Raw genomic sequence first — 24,382 nt, 5'->3', positions numbered from 1 at the left:
TAATGTGATTTTAAATGTTTAGTTTAACTCAGATACATCTACAATGAAAGGTAAATCTAAATGAATCAAGTAGTAGAGCAGTATGTAGCAAATGCACTCATTCCTTACTCTCTTTTTCTGTTTAGCCTCCGGAACCACCGTACTTCAGAGGATGAATGTGGATGATACGTATGAATGTAAATAAAGTGTAATCTTGTACACTTTCAGGTCAACCATGTCTGAGATGTGTGGTTAATTGAAACCCAACCACCAAAGAACACTGATATCCATGATTTAGTATTCAAATCTGTTTAAAAGTAATTGCCTTTATCAGGATTTGAACCTTAGAATTCAGGACTTTGAAATCAGCTGGTGATGACAAGTTCACCACTAGACCAAACCAGTTGTTACTCATTCCTTACCGGAAAGCTTTTTTCACGCAATCATTTATACATGGAGGTCATGCAGTTCATTACTGTTTAGTTGATCTGCAAACCAAGTTAATATTAAATCCAGAATAGATTCAAAGAGGAGAATTCTAAATTATTAATAAATTATTGATAACTTCTTTGTTTTTATACTGTAATTTATACCTTTTTAGTAAATTTTGTAGTATTGAATCAAGAAAAGAAAAGCGGATACTTGTGTATAAGTTCACTTGAAGTAAACAAAACATTAACTTTGCATGATATTTGGTATTTTTTCCATGTACATTATTTACCTATGAAATATTTTTTTAAAAAGAATATATCAGCTGCTAAGGAAATTAGCCATTATAGCAACATAAAGCTACACCTTTCCATCTGTAAGTAAGCTGTTTCATCTTTTGATAAGAATGCACATCCAAAATGTTTCAAGATATAGAACACAGACTGCCACTGGGAAGTATCCTTGTTTTCTTGCTTTTCATGTTGTTTATTAATGTTCTGCCTCAAAATCTTGAACCATTTATTGTAACCCTCTTTGCAGATGACACAACTGTAACTATATCTGAAGATTTTTTCAAAAGAATTTAAAATTGTACAATAACAAGTCAAACAAATTATTCATTGGGTAGATTGTAACCATCTAGTCTTAAATATGGGATCATTTATACTGTGTTCCCATGTAGATGTAACAGAACAAATTCTCATTAGTAATAATGTTAGAATTTCTGTTACTTATAATGCAAAATTTCTGGGTGTTTTATTTGATGACAAATTCTGTTAGGATAAACAAATTGATTTTCTTTGCAATAAAATCAAATCCTGCTATTTTTCTTTGAATTAGCTTAATAAAACGCCATGCTTATCATCATTTTAAAATATTGTAACAAAACTGGTAAAACGAACCTGAGTAATGGATTCCTGCCAATTAAAAAGAAAGTAGTAGAAAATAATAATAATGGAAGGAATGCAGAAAGGGGCTAAAAGAAACCCTTTTAAGAAAGGTAACAGGTTCATTTAACAATTGTCTTTTGTAATACTGCCCATCACCGATACACCTAAACAGATGTTGTTCCATGAGAAGAGTTACCGGACCAGGGTAGGAATTTCATGAGAATATGTGAGGGCAGATGATCTCTCATGTTTTGAGTTGGGTCTGGTCTGGCAGGTAAAGAGGATAGGAGTGTAAATATTCCAGGGAAGACCAGTTGAAGTCAAAGTGAAATGTTATGATTTCAGTCTGTGAGAGTGCTGCAATAGAGGAGTTTTTATGCGGGTTTGAAGCGACAGTATTCTGCGAAGAGGTTAGTGGAGGAGCAAATTTCTAGTGAATTAAATTTGACGTGATTAAGGTGACGTCACAAGTAATTCCAGTACATGAAAACAAAAATGGTTTGGTGAATTACTACTGTTAAACTATAACTGAAAGAGATAATGTACCAAATTTCATTCAAAAACTGTTAGGATAGTTTTATTTGTGAACAGGAAAAGTATTTGCTGTGTAAGAACTTTATAGTCTTATCTATTGTACAAGGCTAGTGGTCATGCTAATATCTTTTGTCAGTGGTACTGAATTATATTTAACTACCTGTAAATAAATCGTGATGATTACTTTAAATTCTGTTTGTATGTAATCATTGTCTGTTATTATTGTTATTATCCTGATTATTATTGTGAGTTGGTTTTTATTGTTTATTATTCTTATTGCCATTGTTATTATTGATTTGTCTTATTTTATTTATGCTCTATTACAATAAATTGTATTACAATAGTAGTATTACAATAAATTGCAATTATATAAACATTTTCAATAGTCAGTCTCTCAATATCCTAATCGAGCTGTGAACATGTGACAATATATATTATGACTATGTATATTCCTGTCTAAAGTATGATATCTTTTGGGCTCTTTCAAAAAGTTAAAACGAGTATTCAAGATACAAAAATGAGCTGTCAAATCATTGTTTGTTGCCCGTAAGTTTGAATTATGTAAACCCAATTATGTAAGCTCAATCAGATTACTTCTATAAATATGGTGCATTGATGCCATTAAATTTTCAACTTAAAAAGTCATGGGGGTTGAGGCTGTAGAGCAAGGTAATCCTCAGTATCAAGAGATTTCACTTAATTAAGGTCATATTTTTCTTAGGCACATTTGTTAACATTTAAAAAATAACAATGTTTGCAAAAAGAATTTTCTTGCAAAACTCACCCACACCCAAAAAATGCTGTTGTAGTAGACTGCTATATTGTGACATCACAGGTGAACGGTAGAATTAAATAAATGAATAATATCTAAGATGTTAAAAAGTAACTCAGTCTGGCTGGATGTCAAACTTGGTCGCCTGATTGACTCGGTACCTGGTGTGTACATTGTGTACCAATGTAGCCACACCTCATGCTACATTGTTCTGTTGACCATATGGGTGTAGTTTGTTTTATGTAAGTAGTGAAATTACATTAGTTTAGTTAGTGCTGACTGTTGTCGCTAGTACTGCTCGCACAAATTACGTTAAATACGTTATGTGCATGTGCTTAAGTTAGAATCACTGAATTAAATAAAAAATATTATATTTAAATAAAGTCATGCATCAGAAACAATCTACAGTTGTAGGACTTTTCTGAATGTGGCTGTAGCCACAGATAGTAAAGTCCTACAATTGTGTTGTCAGCTTTTTGTTTTCTTAATTATTTTTTTTTAATCTCTGGAGTACCATCTGCCTATTCCTGATATGACCTGTATAATGTATTATTACATAAAAAAAGGAATAAAAAATGTATGTATTTCATTGGTAATAAGTATTATGTAAATCTTGAAAATTTCTTTAAGGCTTTTTCTGTGTTTTTATTTGCTCAGATGTTACATTACTTTAATTGACTTTAATTTTTTTTTCTTTATAACCATCTAGTTTTTCTTGTTCTAGGTAATAAAAAACAAATAAATAAAAATGGTAAGAGTACTATCAGTTCACAATTTTGAAAGTCAGACGATTGAGACATGTGAAGATCCAGTTGCTGTGACTACTGCACCTCCTGATCGGTAAATTTTTTTTACCTTATACTGATCATTTTACATATATACTGTACTATTATACATTTTACATAATCTTTATACATTGTGAACTGATGTAATCGTTATAAAGGTTTTTTTTAAAGATGATTGTTTTTCAAATATTTCTGTTCTATCTACAGATTTTCTTATTTTGTCTCCGTTTCAGGTTTGTGATATGGAAGTTATAAATATAAACATGCATCATACTCTTACTGGTTGTATAAGGCTATCTACAAGGGACATTCATTAATTAATGAGACTAATTGATATAGAGAAAAATTGGTTCATTCAATGACAATGAAACTTTTTGAGGGGCAACTTGGTGAAAAATTTAATCAGCTGTTCGATCATAATTAATCTAAACATAACCTCTTTTGTTGATTTAAGAATGTTAACTCCACTTGAAACATGTATGCTGGAAGAGTAACGTTCAGTGATAAGATTTTTGCTATCAAAAGGTGCGAAACCAGCGGAAATTTTGAAATTTCATTTTGAAATTAAAATGCACATATACATACAGTTTATCCTTGGCGTAGTATACAATGGCGTATGAAGAATACAGAGGGGAAACGTGGTGTTTCAGATTTGTAGCAATGAGTTTGGAGAGAATACTGCATCGATGAAAATGTAATCAGCGACTGGAGAAGATTCGGTGTCGATAGAATTGGCAGTTTGTAGTGATTGACACACTATTAACAGAGATGTAATATACTGAATTGGAAGATTAACTTAACAAAGAAACGAGGCAAAACAAAACATAGAGATCGGTGAAATCACGAACCACTGACGAATAGAACTAGAAAATATTTCGACGGAGAAATACCACAACGTTTATGAGAGTATGAATTCGATGAAAATATTTAAAACATTATACAAGAGAGACAATATTGCAAGTTGATCCTCCAAGGCTGGAGGATCAACATTGCGGAACCGCACAACGTGAAAGTCAGGGCTAGAAAGACCAAAGCTGGCGTAGAGAGAAATAGGGGAAGCAAATAAAGCAATGGACAGAAGAGTGTGTGTGTGTGTGTGTGTGTGTGTGTGTGTGTGTGTGTGTGTGTGTGTGTGTGTGTGTGTGTGTGTGTGTGTGTGTGTGTGTTGCCAACAAGAGTAGTGTCTAAGTGTTAGTATGAGAACGATTAGAGAAAATGTGTGGAATTCGGGAACGAAGACAAAACAAAATAATTTACAAGCAAGCAGACCACAAAAGAATTACGTAAGACTGATAAAATAATTTTTGAATACGCAAGTTGAAGAAATGGCATCAGGGCAGACAAAGAGAAATAGACTTCTAGGAACTATGACAATATTGAAATTGGTGAGAATAAAAAACACTTAAGACTAATATATATATATTAAGACTAAACAGCAATAAATAATGCGTGATAGAAATAAGCTGACACCAATATGATGATGCAACAGTAAGTCAAACTGGAGCCTGAGAGAAATTGATATCGAAAACAAACCCAAACAACCTATTTTAAAATACACGTATGATAAGCCTTACAAAATCCAAAATAAATTTACCAAGCCTGTAATAATTACAAGACTCAACCATAACCTTGAATTCATTGGAATAAAACAACCTTACGCACTGGCGTAAACACACGGCAAGAAGTTTGATGATAACGAAGTGGTCAAAAAAGCTGTACATGAATGGTTCAAACAGCAAGGTAAATACTTGTATGCTGTGGGAATCAGAAAGCTTGCAGAACAGTTGGGCAAGTGTCTCAATGTTGCTGGAGACTATATTGAAAAGTAGTTTCATTATCATTGAAAAAATTGATTTTTCTTTGCATCAATCTGTCTTGTTAATTATTGAACGTCCTTTGTATATGAACATGCAACAGTGATGAGACACTATCCAACTCATTTTTTATCTACTTTTTGTAGATTATATTCTGCATAACTAAAAGGAAAAAATTGCCGTCTATAACAACAGCTGATGTTAAGGTTTGCAATGGCATTACCAATCACTGAAGATTGCTGTAAGAGCATTTGAAAATGTGTTGAATTGTGTTTAAAAAAAGTTGGCAAGATCGTATAACTTTCTTGGCTTTGCCAAGAAATTTATGCAACTCTGGTTTCCAAAGGCTTTGCACTTGATAAGCTATAACTTAGAGGAAAGTTGAGTGGAGAATTAAAAGTGTATGATTGTGGATGAGTATGCAAGTAAGTATAAATTATCTAAAAAAATTATTCCACTCATCAAGAAAAATCTTGAGATGTGGAACCCATGGTAACCGTATTGCCCCACATCCTTTACAGTTGCAACCAAAATAAAATTATGTATTTTTAAAAATCATACAAAATTTCATAGAAGTTGTTAATCCAGTCTGAAGATGTCGAGCAAAATTATAAATGATAAAAAAAATTTAGGCTTATTATCCCCCATCTCTGTATGAAATTGTACAACTATATAACCAAAGTGAAAATGACAAAAAAGAAAAAAAGGGTTATTGCCTTTATAGGAGTTTGATTAAGATCACGTATCACCAAAATGTCTTTTATTTACCTAAGGGACATTAAATTATATTAAAAAAATTACTTATCCTTCGAGTAAAATATTTAAATTTGGGACTTATAAGGCGCCTGCCTTGAACAATTATGACCAAAATTAAACAGCTCCAATGTCCCAATCACAGAAATCATTGGCCAAATTTCATACAAATGTTTCAGCTACTTTGGAATTATTAAGCAAAAAACAGGCTGATGTATAGTCATATGTTTGAACTACATCCTTCTGGAATTTTTTGGGTTGGAGAAATTCATGAAACATCAAGATCTGAAAAACTCCTAAAATGCAAAATTTAGCCTGATTTGCATAGCTTGCCTTGTGTAGTAGCTATACCATTTAACTATATAGCAAAACGTTACCTATCAGTAAGTACTCATTTTTGGTTGGTACATAGTCTTGATTATAATTATGATATTGTAACAAGACCGGTATAGCGAGCCTGAGTAACAGATTCCTACCAATTATTATGAAAGTAATAGAAAGTATAATAATTGGAGAATCCAGAAAGGGTCAAAAAGGAGAACCGCTTTTATAAAGAATAGGTTCGTTTAACAATTGTCCTTTGTTATACTGCCCGCTATCACAACAAACACCTGTTGTATGATTAGGAGAGACCAGGTTTGAAATTCATGGGAACAAAAGCCTCGGCCAGCTGTTCTCATGCTTCAAATTGGATCCAGTTCGACAGATAAAGAGGCTAGCAATATAAATAGCCCAGTAAGACCAGCTAAAACAGTTTTATTAGAACCAGCCTGCAAGATGTTACGGCGTTGGTCTCGCAAGTTCTGTACTGCGAGATGTTACTATGTCAGTCCAGCGAGGAGAGGCTGCAAGTTGTGTGGAGTCATGTGGTTTGGTGAAGTTCTGCAAACCAGTCCAGCAAGACGTTACAACAACAGTCTAGCGAGGAGAATCACAGGTGTGAGTCTGCGAGAGGTCATTCCTGCGAGGAAAGTCCAGAATCCAGTTCGACACAAGTAAGATGATGCCACAAGCAATTCCAGTAAACAAGAAATACTGTCAGTGAGTTACAGTAAAACTATAAGTGTATAAGTGAAAGAAATAATACAATAAACTTCATTCATAAACTGTTAAGGAAGACAGCAAAGGTATTTAAAAGTGAAATTTATATGATTATTTGTTAATATAAGACTAAAAGGGTCAAAACTAGCAGTTTCTTTTGTTATGGGTCTGAAATCATGTCTTCTATTTATCTACCGGCAATAAATTCTGAACGGTTATTTATTTTGAACTTTATCTTGTATGTAATCTGTATTTATTATTTACTACTGATATTTATCACTATTTGATATGTAATATTATGATTGTTATTCTTTGTTGATTACATTATGTACTCTGTTTTTACATCATGTTTAGTGTTTTGATTGTTATGTATTATGGCATGTATTAATTAAGTTGTTTGTTATTGACATGTAACATTATTATTGTTTACTACTGTTTATTACTATTATCCTGATTTTTATTGTGGTTATAATTACTATATTAATATTTGTGTTCATTAATTGTCATTATTATTACCATCGTTATTGTATTTATCACGTTGTTATTATTATTAATTTGTCTGGTTGTAATTATGAACATTTTAAACCAATAAACTGTAATTATATAAACATTCTAAATTGTCAACCTCTCAGAATTCTGATCGAGCCGCGAACCAAACAACAATATTTTTTAGGTGACTCCTCTCTCTTTCACTCACCCATCCCCTCCCCATGCCCTTCCCACCCATTGACAGTATTCTGTTAGACTTTCTACACTACCACTCCCTGTTTCTAGCTACCGCCATAATAATGGTAGACCATTATCCATTGTATAAATGGCATTATCCCTGACCACAGTGTGAGGATGTACTCTGTTGTTCTTAGCTCCCAATCCATAAGATTGTTAGTTTAGTTATAAAACTTTAATTGAAAGATAATGTTATTTTCTATTTTACAATATTTTGTAACTAAGAATAAAGTTTGTAGGAAGAAAAAAACCATAGTTCTAGAAAACTGTTATTGACAATTTCTTTCATTATAATGCAAAATGGGAAAGCATTTGCATTGAAATTCCTTGGAAGAACATATGATGAAATGGAATTATATTTTCTTTCAAAAGTGACACGGATCCTATATTCTACTTTTTTTTTTGTCTTATTGCCTTATTTTTTATTTTTACTGTTTTCCAGGTTTTTTATGGGTCTTAAAGAAGTTTTTTGGTTTTATTGTTTCTAAACATACATAATTTATATTATATATTTGTTTCAATCATATATATTGAAAGATGACTTTAGATATAGTGGTTTTTATAAGTACCTCTGAGTCTAGAAGCAATTTGCTTACTCTGGGCCATGGACAATTTGAACCCTCATATCATCAAAATCTCTCACTTTAGTCAACTCAGCACAAAGAAAAAGGATAAAAATAGAAATTAAGTTCTACAAAGAAGCCTTGAGTAAGAAAAAAACAAATTTAAGGTTTAAGGTTGTGCAAGGTACTTGTGAAAAGATGAAGTTCTGAGAACTGATTTCTTTTGCAAATGTAGGAAGCAAATTTTAATATTTCTGTAGCTGAAGTAAATGAACAAACAACTGTACAGCTTAACTTTAAAGGTATCATTGGCTTTGCTGGACTGTGAACCTTAAATGAAGTGGTGTGGGGGGGGGGTTGATTGATGTGAGAGGGAGTAAACACATATGATTTACGAATTGCATTTAATTTTATTAGTAGAAACAGGAAAGTGTCAGTCATTACCAATTCAAGACGTTCTTAATTTTAACATACTCTAGTTTTCTAGGTTGGAAGTGGATTAAAAGAGATCCCAATTCAATATTTGCTACGGATAAGGAATTATGTAGGTTTAACTGGTTTTCCAAGAAAAAATCATTACAATCAAATAATTTTAATTCATCTGCCAATTTCCATGAAGTGGTAATGTCTCAGTTTTTATCTGTGGTTCCAGGTTAGAATCCTGATCAGACATGGTATTTTTCATACACTCCAAAAAATTCTATTTACATATTCCCATATACAAACTTCAAAAACTTGTGGTGAATTAATTCATCAAGAAAAACACTTTTTGTATTCTACAAACAAGATTTTGACTGGATCCACAGGGAATCCCTAATAAAAATTCTAAGACACCTCGGACTACATACCAAATAAATAAATGTGAGAAAACTGACCCTCACAAATGCTAAGTTGAAGGTGAAATTCAGAGGTAAGCTGTCAGAACCATTTGAGGTCAAAGCAGGGCTGCGCCAAGGCAACAAGCTCTCGCCACTATTATTAAACTGCGTTCTAGAAATGTTAATGTGGGAATGGCTCAAAAAATGCTCCCAAAATTAAAAATAGGCCGAAAAGTAAAACTGTCTTGGTTTCGCTGACTTTGCACTGCTAGCAAACAACGATGAAGCTAAATTACAGACATTAGAACTTCAAAACATTGCAAATAAAATTGGCTTCAAAATATCATTCAAGAAAACAGAAAAGAAGTAAACAGACAGTAATAAAATCAAAATAGTAACCCAGTTTAAACATCTTGGATAATAATAACAAAAAAATTAAATGAAAAACCTCAATCCAAATAAGAGGAAACAAACTAGCTAAAGGTAAAAAATTAACCTGGTACACCTACAGTAAAAAATGCCTATCAATAAACAAAAAAATAAGACACTACAACACAATTTTAAAACCAGAAGCCACTTGTGCAGCAAAAACACTTTTCCACCTAAACGAACAGTCAAAGACAGACAGACTCCAGAAAATCAAAAGAAGAGTTGCAAGAACCTGCAACAATAAAAAGAACCAGAAAGACAGGCAGTAGTGGATTGTGCCCAACAAAGTCTTGTACAAAGAATTAAAACCCATCACTGACACTGTGTGTAAGAGGTGACTAGGATTCTTTGGTCATATCATGACATGAGGATGCAAGATTCAAGACTTCTGAAACGGTTAGTACAGTAGAATCTCGAGTAGAAAAATACCAAGACAGGATGCAGATCAGAGAAATAAGAGAGGATTTGAAGGAAATCAGCCATACATCAGAAGACACCACAGATAAGATAAAATTAAACAAGAAAATCAAGAACAAAAACTCTTGTTTCACACTCACAACATGAACATTTTCAACACTAGAAAGGTCACAAAGTTGAGAATGTATCTACTGGGAGGACCCCAAAGCCCAAACAGTCCCATCAAAGAGACTTGGATAATGCACTGACTAAAGTGATGCTATGCTGTTGTAAAAAAATAATAATAAACGAGTATTTTTTAAACAACGGGTAACTTTTGACTGTCTTCCATGTTTCATTTGTAGTTTTAATTTCTACTCTCACAAGTCAATAGCTTTGCTTTCTAGACATTTCTCTCAATTATTAATATATTATGTGTATTAAACTCATATGTTATTTAAATTATCTGTAACTTGCTTCTTTTGTAATTTAATTCCTAGTTTGTTTGGATATTTGGGGAATTTCTGATCTTATTTATGAAGTTTGTGTTGTTTTTTTAGATATGTACTGTAATGAGGGCTATCCAAAGTTGACCTTCAGTTATTTAATAAAAAGAAAGAACAGTTTATTATTTATTTATTTAGTCTCTTTTTTCTTTTTTTTTTAAGAAATTGCAGGCTAATGCCCAGTTACAGTTACTGTTGGGAGATAAATTTGTTTGGCATGTGAAAAATGCCAGCCCCTATTGAGTTATCTAGGACCTTCTGGATGAAAGACAGAGACAATACCGCTCCATCACTATCTTGGTGGTCATTGTTACCTTAATTAGTACGCATTGAACTGGTCTATATGAAGACTGTGACACATCTTGTTGATTTTTAACAAGTCTAAAATGTGTGCTATTATTAAAAATCCTGGCAGTTGTCAAGTAAGATCAGTTATTAGATTTCTTTTGGCAAAAAACAATAAACCTATTTACATTTATCAGGAACTATATGATGTTTATGGGGAAGATGTAATGAGCAAAGGTGCAGTGAAGCAGTGGTGTCTAATGTCTAAAAATGGCCACACAAATGTTAATGATGAAAAATTTATGTGTCCAGCCTAGTGTTCTGTCAAAGAACTGGTAGCAAAAGTTGATAAGTGGTATTTTTTAAGTTGATAAAGGGTGGAATTCATGGAGTGTGATGCTACAATAAATACGGAAGTATACTGTAAGTATCTAAAAAAGCTACAGTGAGCAATCAAAACAAGTGATGTGGAATGTTGATTTCTAAAATTTTCGTCTTTCATGTCTATGCATGTACATACACTGCTTACTGTACTCAAGAACATCTGGGAAAGTATAGATGGGAAATTGGAAATTTTCAGTCATCCAGTCTGCAGCCTACATCTGGCACCTCAAGCAATTACTATTTGTTCCCTCACATGAAAAACCCGGCTGGACACTAAGCGTGATGAGGGGCAACTAATAATGATGGGGGGCTTCAGGAAGGTGTTATTGAATTGCTGAAAATACAGGCTGTAGAATTTTTTGAAGGGATTCAAAAACTCATCCACAGAGTTAAACAATAAACGTGTATTTTTAAACTGAGATACTCGTTATTTCTGCCTTACAGAGATCTCAGTTTATTTGGCAACTACATAGAAAAGTATTTTCCTAGACTCTCTATTCATGAGCTTGAATGTTATATGGTTGGAGAACCATAGTTCTGTTGACAGAATAATCTCTCTCTTATATTTAACACTTAAGAAATGTGAAAACTGTGGTTATTCTTTAAGTTGTTCGTTGTTTCTCGGTTTAATATTCATCTTGTGCAATACTTTTGGTAAGTCAGTCTGTCTATCATAGTTGTGCTCAAAATTTGCAGAGCATAGTTCAAAGTTCAAAAGTCATAACAATTAACAATTTGTTTAGTTTTTTTTTTCTTAATGTCATCTTGATTTAGTGTCACTCTTTTAACCCCCCTTGTCATTCATATCTATTCATACCTTTCCAAATTTCTAGAACTAATTAGTAATAAGTTATCACATTTCATTGTCAATAATATATTTCATCGACTATTGCTGTATCAACAGTGAACAGACTGATTAGCTGTGGGTATGTAATTAGATTAGAGATTGCTAGATTGTTGATTGCTAATATACATGCACTTTTGCTTTAGCAAACTGATTTAAATTCATTAACCAATTAGTTAAGACCAATTAATTTAAACCAATAGTTAAGAGAAGAACCATTTTAAAGTTAATTTTTTAATACTCCTTGATGTTTGGTTTTAGAAAATATTATTTATAATAAAAAAATTGTATTTACAGGTTACTTGTTGCATTGAGTCATCATATGATTGAAGTTCATGATTTATCATCTGAAAGAAAACCAGTATTTTCATTTCCAACAGTTGACCAAGTGTGCTCATTAGTTCATTGTGTAACAGGTGAATTATGATTTCTGTTTATTAGATATTGTAGCATAAAAAATTTAGATTTCTTTGTTACAAAAGTGTTTTTTATTCATTGTACATTTGATTTTAAGCATGTTAGTTTAGATTATTACTTGACTGAATATGTATTAGAAAAACAGATTAGTTTTGTGGAACTGGCACAGGTACAGGCATAGAGGACACCTCAGATTGATATAAGAGATAAGTTGAAAATTTTATGAACAGAAGGTATTTGTATGAGGAGGACATCATGGATAGAAAAATTTGGTGGTTGGGCTGCAACAGATCACTTTGAAAGAAGTCATATTAACTTTTCAAATTTGTCAACAATGTAAAGGTAAAGATCAGAAATAAAAATAAAAATTCAGGGTGCATATAATATTTCCTGGAGGTAATGCAACATAAAATAAATAATATTGGACAGTTTTGGGGTTTTGTAAATAATACACTATCTTTGGAATAGCGTATTGAGGCTCTGAAGGGAAATTATGAGGTATGGTGACGCTTAAAAAGAAAATGATATTCCAGTAGCATTCACAAATTCTTCTTCATAGCCTGTGTGTGTATTATCTGGTTGGAGAGAAATTTGTTATCAATGGTTTATTTTGTAATTATATTTTAAATATTTCAAAACATTTAATTTAGTTCAATAGGGGAAATAATTTTAGAAATGGGAAGCCAAAAGAAAGTAGTTAGATGAACCTGAAAAAAGACTATTTATATTAGTGGTGTTTTTATACAGTAGTCAACAAAAAAATTTTTTTTTTTTTGTGTATGTGGAACTGTACATGGTGATTTAAACTGACATTGGGGTGCTGAATTCAAAACTGTTATTTAAGTTTTTGTAATTCGTCACATTTTTTAGATACATTTGATTTATTTACCAATAAATGCATAATCACTAAGAAGTCAATATTTAAAAAAAATTATTTATATATATATATATATTCATTTAAAACTTGGTTAAATTAACTAAATTTTTATTTATTCAAACTTAGATAAATTGAAATATATTGATACAGTGTTAAAATAACAGTTCCTAAAAGTCTAAATCATTGGAAATCTCTTTAAAATAACAGTTTTTAAAAGTTTAAATCACTGGAATTGTCTTACATTTAACTTTTAAAATATGTTGACAAACTTTTTCATTCGAACAATGTTTGATCAGTTTCTCTAAACAAAAACCAACAATAGTCGCCCATCATTCCAGGATCCCATTTTCCTTGGTACCAATGCTCCACAGTCAGAATATCTTGATGGAAATGCTCTCCTTGCTCATTGCTGATAGCAAAAAGGCTATTTTTTTCCTGAAAATCTCACATTTTCAGGAAAAAAGTCTAGATTGGAGTGTAGGAAATGAATGTTTAATGACATAATACATCCTAAACGTTTGTAGTTTTGTAACAGTTTATTAACAAAAAAAACAGCTTTCATCTTTTTTTGTTGCCTAAAAATTGCCAATAATGTCTTTGAAGGACTTCCATGCAGTTAGTTCACATTCACTAAGTTTATCATCAAAAGTTGAATCCCTTCTTGATTTGTGGATCGATAAATATACCCTCCCTGAGCTTAGTATCATTCAGTTTAGGAAAACTTATTTTTAAATGATTAAATCCTTGTCCATCTTTGTCTAGTGTCTTTACACTAAAATTTCATGTATCCGAGTTTTATGTGAAATGGCAGCAGTATATTTTACCCAATCCCAATGATAAATGCTTTACATTTTTTTAACTTGGCAGTTTGCAAGTTTTTTACGTGGTAATGACTTTTTGTATCCCAAGACAATAATAACTATCCCAAGACAAAGAAAACAACAATGTTTTGTAAACCTACAAGAAAAAACACAAGATACTCGCAACAACTTTCATATCACTGCAAACTTGCCACATATGCTCTTTGTTATTTTATTGTTTGTAATATTGATACCATAGTTTCATATGTGTCTTTCATATCGACTGCATGAGCTAATGGAATGGATGGCTGTTTACAATTATGCAATAAAACTGCTTTCATGCTAATTTTAGAAGAGTCAATAAAGAAATGCCATCTTTAGGAGTATGCTGAATTCCAAGCTCTTACGTCAGACCTTTGACATCAGTATACATGTACAATGAATTTTTCACAGTAAAATAAGTTGAAAGTATTTTATTTCAAGTATTAAATGTAGTTACTTTTTTCCGCCAAAAGATTTCACTGTTACAGATAAACTCTAGAAGTTCAGCTTGCTGCTTTGACAATTTTAAATCACAAACTAAATCATAATTTCATGTTGTTGAATTAAAGGAGGTTTCTTTCAGATACAAAAAAAAAAGTAAATAATTATTGTGGAATATTACTACTATTCTTGCACATTACTGATTTTTTATTTGAAAGTTATTAGTCAGGAAAGAACAAAAAGTAGAGTGCGAAGTTTGAAAATATCAAAGCAGATTCAGGAAAAAAATAATTCTTATTCACAAAAGTTTTTATTTAATAGTTACAAATTAATGATGTTAGAATTGTAAATAGTATGAAATAATGTTCATGAACTCTAAAAGACATATGTCATATCCCAATCGACTTGAGAAAACTTAACAAATTTAATGAATCTAATGTTGCATCATTAAAAAAATCACAAAGTTTAATTAAAACATTATGAACAAAACATCAAAAATTGAATTTATGAAAGAAACTTTAGAATCATTTGGAATTAAAAATTAGAATCTAAACAATATGGTATTCTCCTCGATTTATTTAAATTTGTTTTTGAAAGTCATTTCGGTATAGAGAAAAATAAAACCATTAATTAAATTTGGAAAAAAATGAAAATAATAAAAATTGATTGAGTAGCAGTACCTAGCTGCGTTTGGAAATAATTTATAAATGGTAACGATCCATATTACCAAATTAAAAGAAACTATCAAGAAATGAGGATTACAAAGATCCTTTGAAAAAGCGATTTATGACAAACATTAAAAATCTGTTCCTATAATGTAAAAAAATACACACAAAATGGAGTTAATAAATGTTGGGGCGAAAGAATTAGGTGTAATAATAATAGCCTTTGAAAAAAAATAATATAATATAGTAAACCTACAAATTTTGTCAAAAGTTTACTGCTCCACAAAAGTATCTAAAAAGTCAAATTAAACGCATTATAACACAGTAATTTTACTAGAAAGGTTTTGGCTGCATGATTGCTACTGTGCTTCTGTCAGCCAGCAATGAATTTTTTTTGTGTTTTTTTGTTATTTGGGTTAGGGTGGTGTTTTTTTTTTTTTTTAATATTTATGTAATTATTTTCAATTATATTAATTATTTAACAGAAGACATTAAAATATAAAGTACAAAATTTGATACAATACAAACAATATACATTTTTTTAAAGAAATACAGCTTAGTTGAATTCATTTAAGCTAAAAAAAATTAATGTTACTTTACAAATTTATTTAACAATAAATGATTTTGGTTTCACCAGCAAAAGTTACAAGACCTTGTCTGCTGGTAGAGCATTCATTTAACTGTAATAATAGATGTAGTAGATACAATAAAAAGAGAAATGTTGGAAATGCTATTTTTAACTCATGAGCACAGCAAAATTGTAAATTGCAAAATAAACATTAGTTGTTTAAGATAGTTGTTGTAAAAACAAGAGGTAAATATTAGAAATATTTATCAGATATATTTAATAAAAATAAACTATCTATATTAAAGAAAAAATAATTTTTAATCTATTTCGTTAATATCATAATTTGCTCTTAATTAACATAGTTCTATGTTATGCTGAATGTGGACCATACGAGCAACTCCCAAAAATATAGGAAACTGTGCAGAAGGAGCGATTCCAGAGAAAGAGAAGAAGGCATGCTCAAACCACCCCAGAAGGAAACGGCTCCCGACTGTGCAGGATGGAGAGAGTGATAGTACCCAGACGATTCCAAGACTTAAGGATTACCATATTAAACATATGTTTAGAATATAAGAAAGAAAATATAGTAAATTATAATATATATTACAGTTAAAAAACCATTCGCTATTTAATTTTTATTAGACTAAATAAAATATTATGAATATAGAATTATCATTTGAAATAAAATAACCGAAATTAGGTTTAAGAAAATTAATTTATTATGTACTAAACAAAAATTATTTCTTACTCATATTTCTCTTGCTGAGGTGACAGAAATATAACATTGTAAAAGGATTAATTTTTGTTTCTTTAATAAATATCTTTATATCTTAAACTCCCTAGGAGGCTAGGCCTCGATTTAAGGCTTCTGAATCTATTCTGAAAATTTGAAAACAGTCAAAATTTTCAGAAATCAAATATTAACAAACAATTGTTACATGTGAATAATGTTTTTGAAATTCTTAAGGGCAATCCTTAAAGGTGGCAGGAATTGATCAAAGGGAAGACAGTTTCTTGGACAATTTTATGTATACTGCTCTAGGGTGAGCTTACCCAGTAGTCTTTTCAGAAAGACTATTAATGTAGTTTACAAGGAAGTAATAAAATAAAATACTAAAATTTCAGAATCTACCCTAAACTCAAACAGCACTGATACAATTATACGCTTACTCATTTGCATATGCTAACAAACGATACATCTACTATTTACTATACGTATTTATTTAATTATACATTTTATTTTTCCTAGAGTACTCTTTCAACTCACACAAATTATGTACTGTTTGTGTACATTTATTTTTTTAATATTATATATTTTTGAATAATTACTCAATTATTGTAATTTAAAAAATGTGATGTGGACAACACATGACTTTCTTGTACGTCTATTGAATTACATTTACCCTTTTTTTTTTTAAATGAAAAGTAGATAAAATTATATTTCATTAAAAACCTATATTTTTTATTTTTTTATTTTGTTATTGAATTATTATTCATCATACATTTTTTTTTACAATGAGAGATTAATAATTATTAATAAATTAATATATTTAAATTAAAAAAAAAGAAGGAGATGAAGTCTGATTCTAACCAATGCCCCTTCCCCAAAGATCCTAATATTTCATTAATTAAAATTTTATTTAGCTACAACTCCAGACTTAATGAAAATAAATAGTACTAATTAGGTACTTATAATATTTAACACATTTCTCATGTTGCGAGCATGGTGTGGAAGAGCACCATCTAACTGGTAAGAACATGTTCTCTGATGAATAAAGATTGTCCATTTGGTCAACGAGCTACATCACTTAAATTTTTAAGAGCTGGAATTATCTGCTCATTCAGCAAAGCTAGTACATATCAGCATCTGTTTCTATTTATAACAAATGGTCCAAGATGTGTGTTGTGTGTCACCTATTATTCCAGCCCGTACATTTATAATCTCTGGATGCAGGGTATGATTTTCATGATACCAGTATTTTCATGGGACCAGTACCTACAATTTGGTTTGTTAACAGCCCTGTATAAAGTAAATGAGGCTTAATAAGTAAAAATAAAATAAGCTTGGGGTTGAAAAATTAATTTTTTATTCATGTTAAAATTTTCATTAAGTATTTTGTGAGCGAAATATATATTCAGAATTATCAGCAGCTATGCTACGTATATAGGTTAGAGTACAGTATTTAGCATTTGTAAGCATTAATACTGGTATGTATTCGTGTAATACTAGTTATTTTAAGAATTTTTTATTATACTAAAATTATACATATTAATTTTGAAAAATAACGATTCGTTTAGTCTATTTCAAGTAAAGATGGATAGGATATTTGCTTGTAAGGCTTGTTAAGAATTCATACATAAAACAGAGGGATTCATGATTTTTTACTTCCTTGTATGAAGTAAAGGAAGTATTGTAATCACGAAAAATTTTGGTTTCCAGATTTCAATGGAAATATCCACTTTGACCATCCTTGAATCCAATTGACTAGTTTTGGTGTGACATCTGTTCGTACATATGTATCTCGCATTACTCAAAAACAATTAGCCCTAGGATGTTCAAATTTTGGATTTAGAACTGTTGTAACATCTAGTTGTGCACCTTCCCTTTTGATTGTAATTGACTGAATCAAAAATGTCCAAAAAAGCCCAAAATCAAAGAGAAAATTGAATTTTGGACTTTTTCTTAACTGCAGTAATAAGCCCTAATTGGGAGCTTTTCATCAATATATCATAAGTAGTACCTATTTTCATTGGTCCCAGAATTACAGCCAAATAAATGTTTAATTAATGAATATTTGGATTTTAGAAGGGCAGAATCAGATTTTTCTTCTTTTTTAAAAAATTTTTTTTTAATTTAAATGTATTGATATATTAATAATTATTAATCACTGATTGTAAAAGCAATTTTACGATAAATAATTCAATAATAACAAAAAAAAAAGAAAAAAATATCAGAAGATATTAATGAAATAAAATTTTATGTACTTTTCATTTAAAAAAAAATGTTTATATGTAATTTAATAGGCATACAAGGAAGTCATGTAGTGTGTCTGCATCAGAATTTTGTTAATAGTAATCCAGATGCATCAGACTTTTGTTAATAGTGTAATCCAGATGATTTTTTAAAATAAATATGTTTTCAACCATTTTGTTCAAAATAAAATCTCCTAGTTTAGAATTAGTTATTAGTTCAAGTAGTTATAATGGGGCCAATGTTAGGAAAGTTTTACTGAACTATTATTTAGATAAACATGATGATTATTCAATAAATTTGGAAATGGCAGAGTTAAAACAAGAAATGAAAGAAACGACTTTATTTTTCTGAAAGAATTTACAAACTGCTTATTTTACAAATAGAAAACAGATTAGCTATTTTACAAGTAGCTAATGTTTTATGTGAATATATTAGATAATTCGCTTTAAGAATTTTTGTTAAGAGTATTGTAGGAACCGTTAAGTTTCCTTTTGCATAATAAAAATCCCTGTTCACTAGAAGAAACTTTAATTAATTATGTTAATGAATGATTTTCAATTTAAAATAACTAAATTTAATTCTAACAGTAATAATCAATTTGTAAAGAAAGGTGCTCTTAAAAAAAATCAAAATAATTTTAGATTTAACCAATACTGAATCCCGCAACATTTCGATTCAAACCAAGATTACTGTCCAATAAATTCAGTTTCCCAGAAACTACCTTATAGAAATCCCACTTCATTTGTAACACCTCAGTTTATCAAATACAGCCAAATTTTGGTCAGCAACTATCCTTTCAAAATGCCAATCTGAACCAGACAGTTTAAATGGACTAAAGAAACGTCTATGAGTATTACAACAAGAATTCAGTAGAACCTCCATACCAACATCTCAAATTATACCAAATGTCAGGAAATAATATTAGTAATGCAGAAGCGATGATTTACATCAAACAGCAGAACAATATGCTGACCTTTTCCATGAAATGGATCATCTTAATTTAAAAAACAAAATTAGTTGAGAGAATAAAATAAGCAGCAGGAGAATTTTAAAGCGATCATATGTTAGGGTAAATGAATTTAGGAACCGTTTTTCAATTGTGAGTTTACATTCGGAAATAAACAAACCACAATACATCATTAATCCACAAACTAGATTAAGACATCAATTAATACTGGAAGTACCAGATCTTTTGTAAAGAAATTTTTATTGGTTTTGAATATTTAAAAAATGTCAAGGTAAACCCTCTTTCAAAGTATCCACCCACATGGTACCTCAAAAGAAGAATTTTGTACTTTAATTTCATTATTAGGAAATAAGAAGAATAATTATTAATTGTTTGATTTTCATAATGATTTTGATTTGCTAATAGGATTAAATAGTTTGAAAGAAATGAAGACTAGTTTAAATTTTGTTGTTAAAAACCTGAAACCTTAAAAAAACCAAAGTTTAGATAGTTATTGATTTTAGGGAATTAAATTCAAAAACAATAGATGATGAATTTCCACTATCAGATATAACAGACATTTTAGACAAGCTATGAAGCACCCAATATTTTCATGCATTGGATTCGTCTCTGGATTTCAGCAGGTAGAGATGGAATTGGTAGCATAGTTGAATATGTCCCTTTTTAAATCATTTCTTTGTCCACTACTGTTTTAATTCCAAATTTTCTGACATTTTTCAAGTGAATTTTATTTGGGTCTGTTTGGTTATGTTAATTGTTTTGGGATCCCTACTGAATTCTTCTAGGATGTTAAATAAGAATTCCTTGTTTAACTGTCTTCATATATTAATGTACGAAGACAGATATGTAATTTTATATTTGTTATTCCATCCCTTATTATTGTTTTAGGTTTCAGGATGGTCTGCATGATAAGAGGGATATCCCTTTGTAATTATTTACATTTGTTTTATTTCCTTTTTTTGTGTAGTGGATGGATTAGTGCATTTTTCCAGTCTTGTGAAATTTGATTAATTTTCTTTATCTTTTCTAGGATGTTCTTCAGTTCTTCTCTTGGTTTGTTTTCCTGATTCTTTAAATAATTCTGCTACAATAAAGTCTTCACATGCAGCCTTGTTTTTTTTTTTAATTTCTGCGTGATTTCGTCTATTTCTATTTCATTAGGTGGTTGAGAGTTTTTGGTTTGTTTTGTTAGATTTTGGAATTGGAATTTTTCATCTCATTCTTGGCAATGTAATAGTTTTTTTGAAGTACTTGTTAGAATTTTTCAATTGTCTTTGTTATTAAGACCTAATTTTCTATCTTTATTTTTGAAGCAAAGGCTGGGTGGTTCGTATTTGGTAAGTTTTCCTTGAATGTTTTATATAAATCACTCCTGTTGTTTTTCATGAAGTCCTCTTTAATCTTCTTATTTTTCTAAAGTTTTGATTCTTCTTATTTTTTCTAATGTTTTTTTGTTGTGATATTTTTAGATGTTTGTGTGTGAATTAATCTAAATCTTAGATAGTTATCATTTGTCTTTGAGTGGTACCATTTTCTCCAGGCTTTTTATATTTTCTTTATAGCTTCTTTGCACGTGTCATTTCACCTTCTTAGTGTTTTCTGTTTCTTTTTAGAGGGATATATTGGCTATTTCTGTTAATTTAACTTTTAATTATTCCCAATTTTTATCTACTGTTTTTTTTTATTTTTCTTTGAAGTTTGAATTAATTTCTGCATTATTTAAAAAGTGTTCAATATCAAATCTCATTCTTTTATTAAATTTTATTTTGTGGGATGAGTCTCACCTTGATTACTGTGAGGTATGATCAGTTTCAATTTTTGCACTCTTTTTGACTTTGATATTTTGAACTTTTTTAAAGGAAATGACATGATCGATTTAGAATTTTTCTAAATTAAGGTTTGGGGATCGCCAAGGTATGATTTTTTGTTGTGCTTTTTAAATAAAATGAATATTAATTTCGGGCTGAATATTTTCCACATCCAAATTAGTCTTTCTTGTTTTTGTTTTATGGACTGGGAACTTTTCTGGGCTTTTTGTGTACTTTTTCTGAAAAAAATTTGATGTCTTTTGGTACATTATGAATTTTAATTTCTAACTACTAAAAAATTCTTCTACTTTGAATTTATTTTATTATCTTCATTAATTGGAGTGGTTAAAACTATAGTTGTGAGCTAGTAGAGTCTTTCTCCTTTTTAATTCAATTGAGGGTTTAAAAAATCAAAATCCTCAACCAATCCAGGGCCACCACAAGGAGAAATGCATCTCGATATTCAGACCTAATAATCAACCTTTTCTATTTCCAGAGAAAGTTGCTCCAACAGTATTTCAACACAGGAAAATAGCTCCTTATTAGTTTTTCATATAGTATGTAATTTATTTTCTTTGGACGATTTATGCTTACTACATAATATCTATAATTATATTTATTACATTTATATATTAATGACTACATAATGTGATAATAGATACTCTTAGCATACTTTCTATTCTGTATTTTACTTTTAATTTTTTTTTTCTAAGGGAACTATGTAGCCACAATGGAGATAAAAGTAGGTCGTGAAAACCGTGAAGTGGTGTATACTAGAATATATGCTAATTGGGATCAGCCAGAATTACTAAGTAGTTCACAACCAGCAGCAATGAGAGCAAGAATTGCAGGTCGCGTCACACCTAGTAGCAGTCAGACCGGAGGAGAAACTTTAGAAATGATTGAACTTCCCATTAGATTTCCAAATACTAGTGCCATTGCATGTTGCCAGGTGACTAATACAGTGTGTCATTCTTGTATACTTATATACAGATATATATATATTTTTTTTTTTTACTTTAACAGTATCTAAGATTAATAATCCTAAACCTATCTAATGCCAGTAGTTTCATTTTAGTATACCCTACATCCTACATCCCTAACAATTTGTTTTACATATTCCAAACGTTGCCTACTGGCACAATTTTTCCCATCTACATGTCCCTCCAATATTAAAGCGACGATTCCATGATGCTTTAATATGTAGCCTATAAATCTGCCTCTTCTTTTAACTATATTTTTCCAAATACTTCTTTCTTCATCAATTTGCCACAACACCTCTTCATTTGTCTTTATCCACTCACCTGATTTTTTAAATTCTCCTGTAGTACCACATTTCAAAAGCTTTTCTAGTCTTTTCTCCTCAAATACTCTGATCATCCAAGTTTCACATTCATATAAAGCTATACTCTTAACATATAAATTTCAAAAATGATTTCCTGATGTTTAAATTAATTTTTGATGTAAGCAAATTATATTCTGACTGAAAGCTTGTTTCGCATGTGCTATTTGGCATTTTATATCGCTCCTGCTTCGTCCATCTTTAGTAATTCTACTTTCCAAATATCAAGATTCTTCTATCTCCATAGTCTTTTCTCGTCCTATTTTTATATTCAGTAGTTCATCTACTTTATTTCTACTGCATTTCATTACTTTTGTTTTGTTCTTGTTTATTTTCATGTGGTAGTACTTGCGAAGGACTTCATCAATGCCATTCACTGTTCCTTCTAAATCTTTTTTACTTTTGGCTAGAATTACTACATCATTAGCAAATCATAACATCTTTAACTTTTCATCTTGCACTGTTATACTGGATCTAAATTGTTCTTTAACATCATTAACTACTAGTTTTATGTAAAGATTAAAAAGTAACGGGAATAAGGAACATCCTTGTTAGACTTCCTTTTAATACTACTTCTTTCTTATGCTCTTTGATTATTATTGCTGCAGTTTACTTCCTGTAAATGTTAGCAATTATTCTTCTTCCTCAATTCTTGAACCCTAGATTTTTTAAAATGCTGAACATTTTATTCCAATCTACATTATAAAATGCCTTTTCTATGTTTATAAATGCCATGTATGTTGGTTTGTTTTTCTTTACTCTTCCTTCTACTATTAAATCTTAGTGCTAAAATTGCTTCCCATGTCCTTTTCCTGAAACCAAATTGGTCTTCTCCTAACTCTTCTTCCTGTCTCTTCTCAATTCTCCTGTACAGAATTCTAGTTAAAATAATTTTTTATGCATGAGTAGTTAAGCTAATTTTTCTGTATTCTTCACATTTTTCTGCTCCTGCTTTTTTTGGTATTATGACAATAATACTCTTTTTGAAGTCTAATGGAATCCCATTTTTCATAAATATTACACACCAGTATCTATCAATTCCTCACCTGACTGCACAGTAATTCTGCAGGTCTCCCGTCTACCTCAGGAGCCTTTCTGCCATTAATGTTCTTTAATGCTCTATGAGATTCAGATCTCAATATTACATCTCCCTTTTCATTCTGTTCGACTTCCTCTTCTTTCGCTATAACACAAGTTTCTAATTCATTTCCTCCATATAACTCTTCAAAATATTCCACCCACCTACAAACCTTTTCTTTCATATTATAAATCAGTTCACTATCTTTATTTAACAAATTATTAGATTTTAACTTATACCACAAAATTCTCCTCAACTTTCCTGTATGTCTATTTTACGAATGATCATTTCTCTTTCCATTTCTGAACTCTTTTCTTTAATCCACTCTTCTTTTGCTAATTTGCACTTCCTGTTTATAGTATTTCTTAATTGCCAATAGTTACTTTACTATATTTTTCACTAGCATACATTTTACATTCATCCATCAGCTGCAGTATATCCTCTGATATCCAAAG

At 30.4% G+C, this 24,382-nt stretch overlaps 1 protein-coding gene across 4 annotated transcripts in view; it reads left to right on the top strand.

Annotated features, from left to right (window-relative positions):
- LOC142334439 (BLOC-2 complex member HPS3) overlaps positions 1 to 24,382 on the top strand; it is a 117,074-nt gene that overhangs the window by 1,680 nt on the left and 91,012 nt on the right. For all 4 annotated transcript variants that reach the window (XM_075382433.1, XM_075382429.1, XM_075382430.1 and 1 more), the window contains exons 2-4: positions 3,329 to 3,444; positions 12,246 to 12,364; positions 22,221 to 22,459. In XM_075382433.1, coding sequence (XP_075238548.1) covers positions 3,353 to 3,444; positions 12,246 to 12,364; positions 22,221 to 22,459 — 450 coding nt within the window. In that variant the 5' untranslated portion in view covers positions 3,329 to 3,352. The remainder of the gene's footprint in view (positions 1 to 3,328; positions 3,445 to 12,245; positions 12,365 to 22,220; positions 22,460 to 24,382) is intronic.

This window comes from Lycorma delicatula, chromosome 1, assembly GCF_047948215.1.
Source record: "Lycorma delicatula isolate Av1 chromosome 1, ASM4794821v1, whole genome shotgun sequence".
In the NCBI taxonomy this organism is placed as follows: domain Eukaryota; kingdom Metazoa; phylum Arthropoda; class Insecta; order Hemiptera; family Fulgoridae; genus Lycorma; species Lycorma delicatula.
The sequence above is the reverse complement of the archived record's forward strand: the minus strand, read 5'-3'. Positions and strand labels throughout refer to the sequence as shown.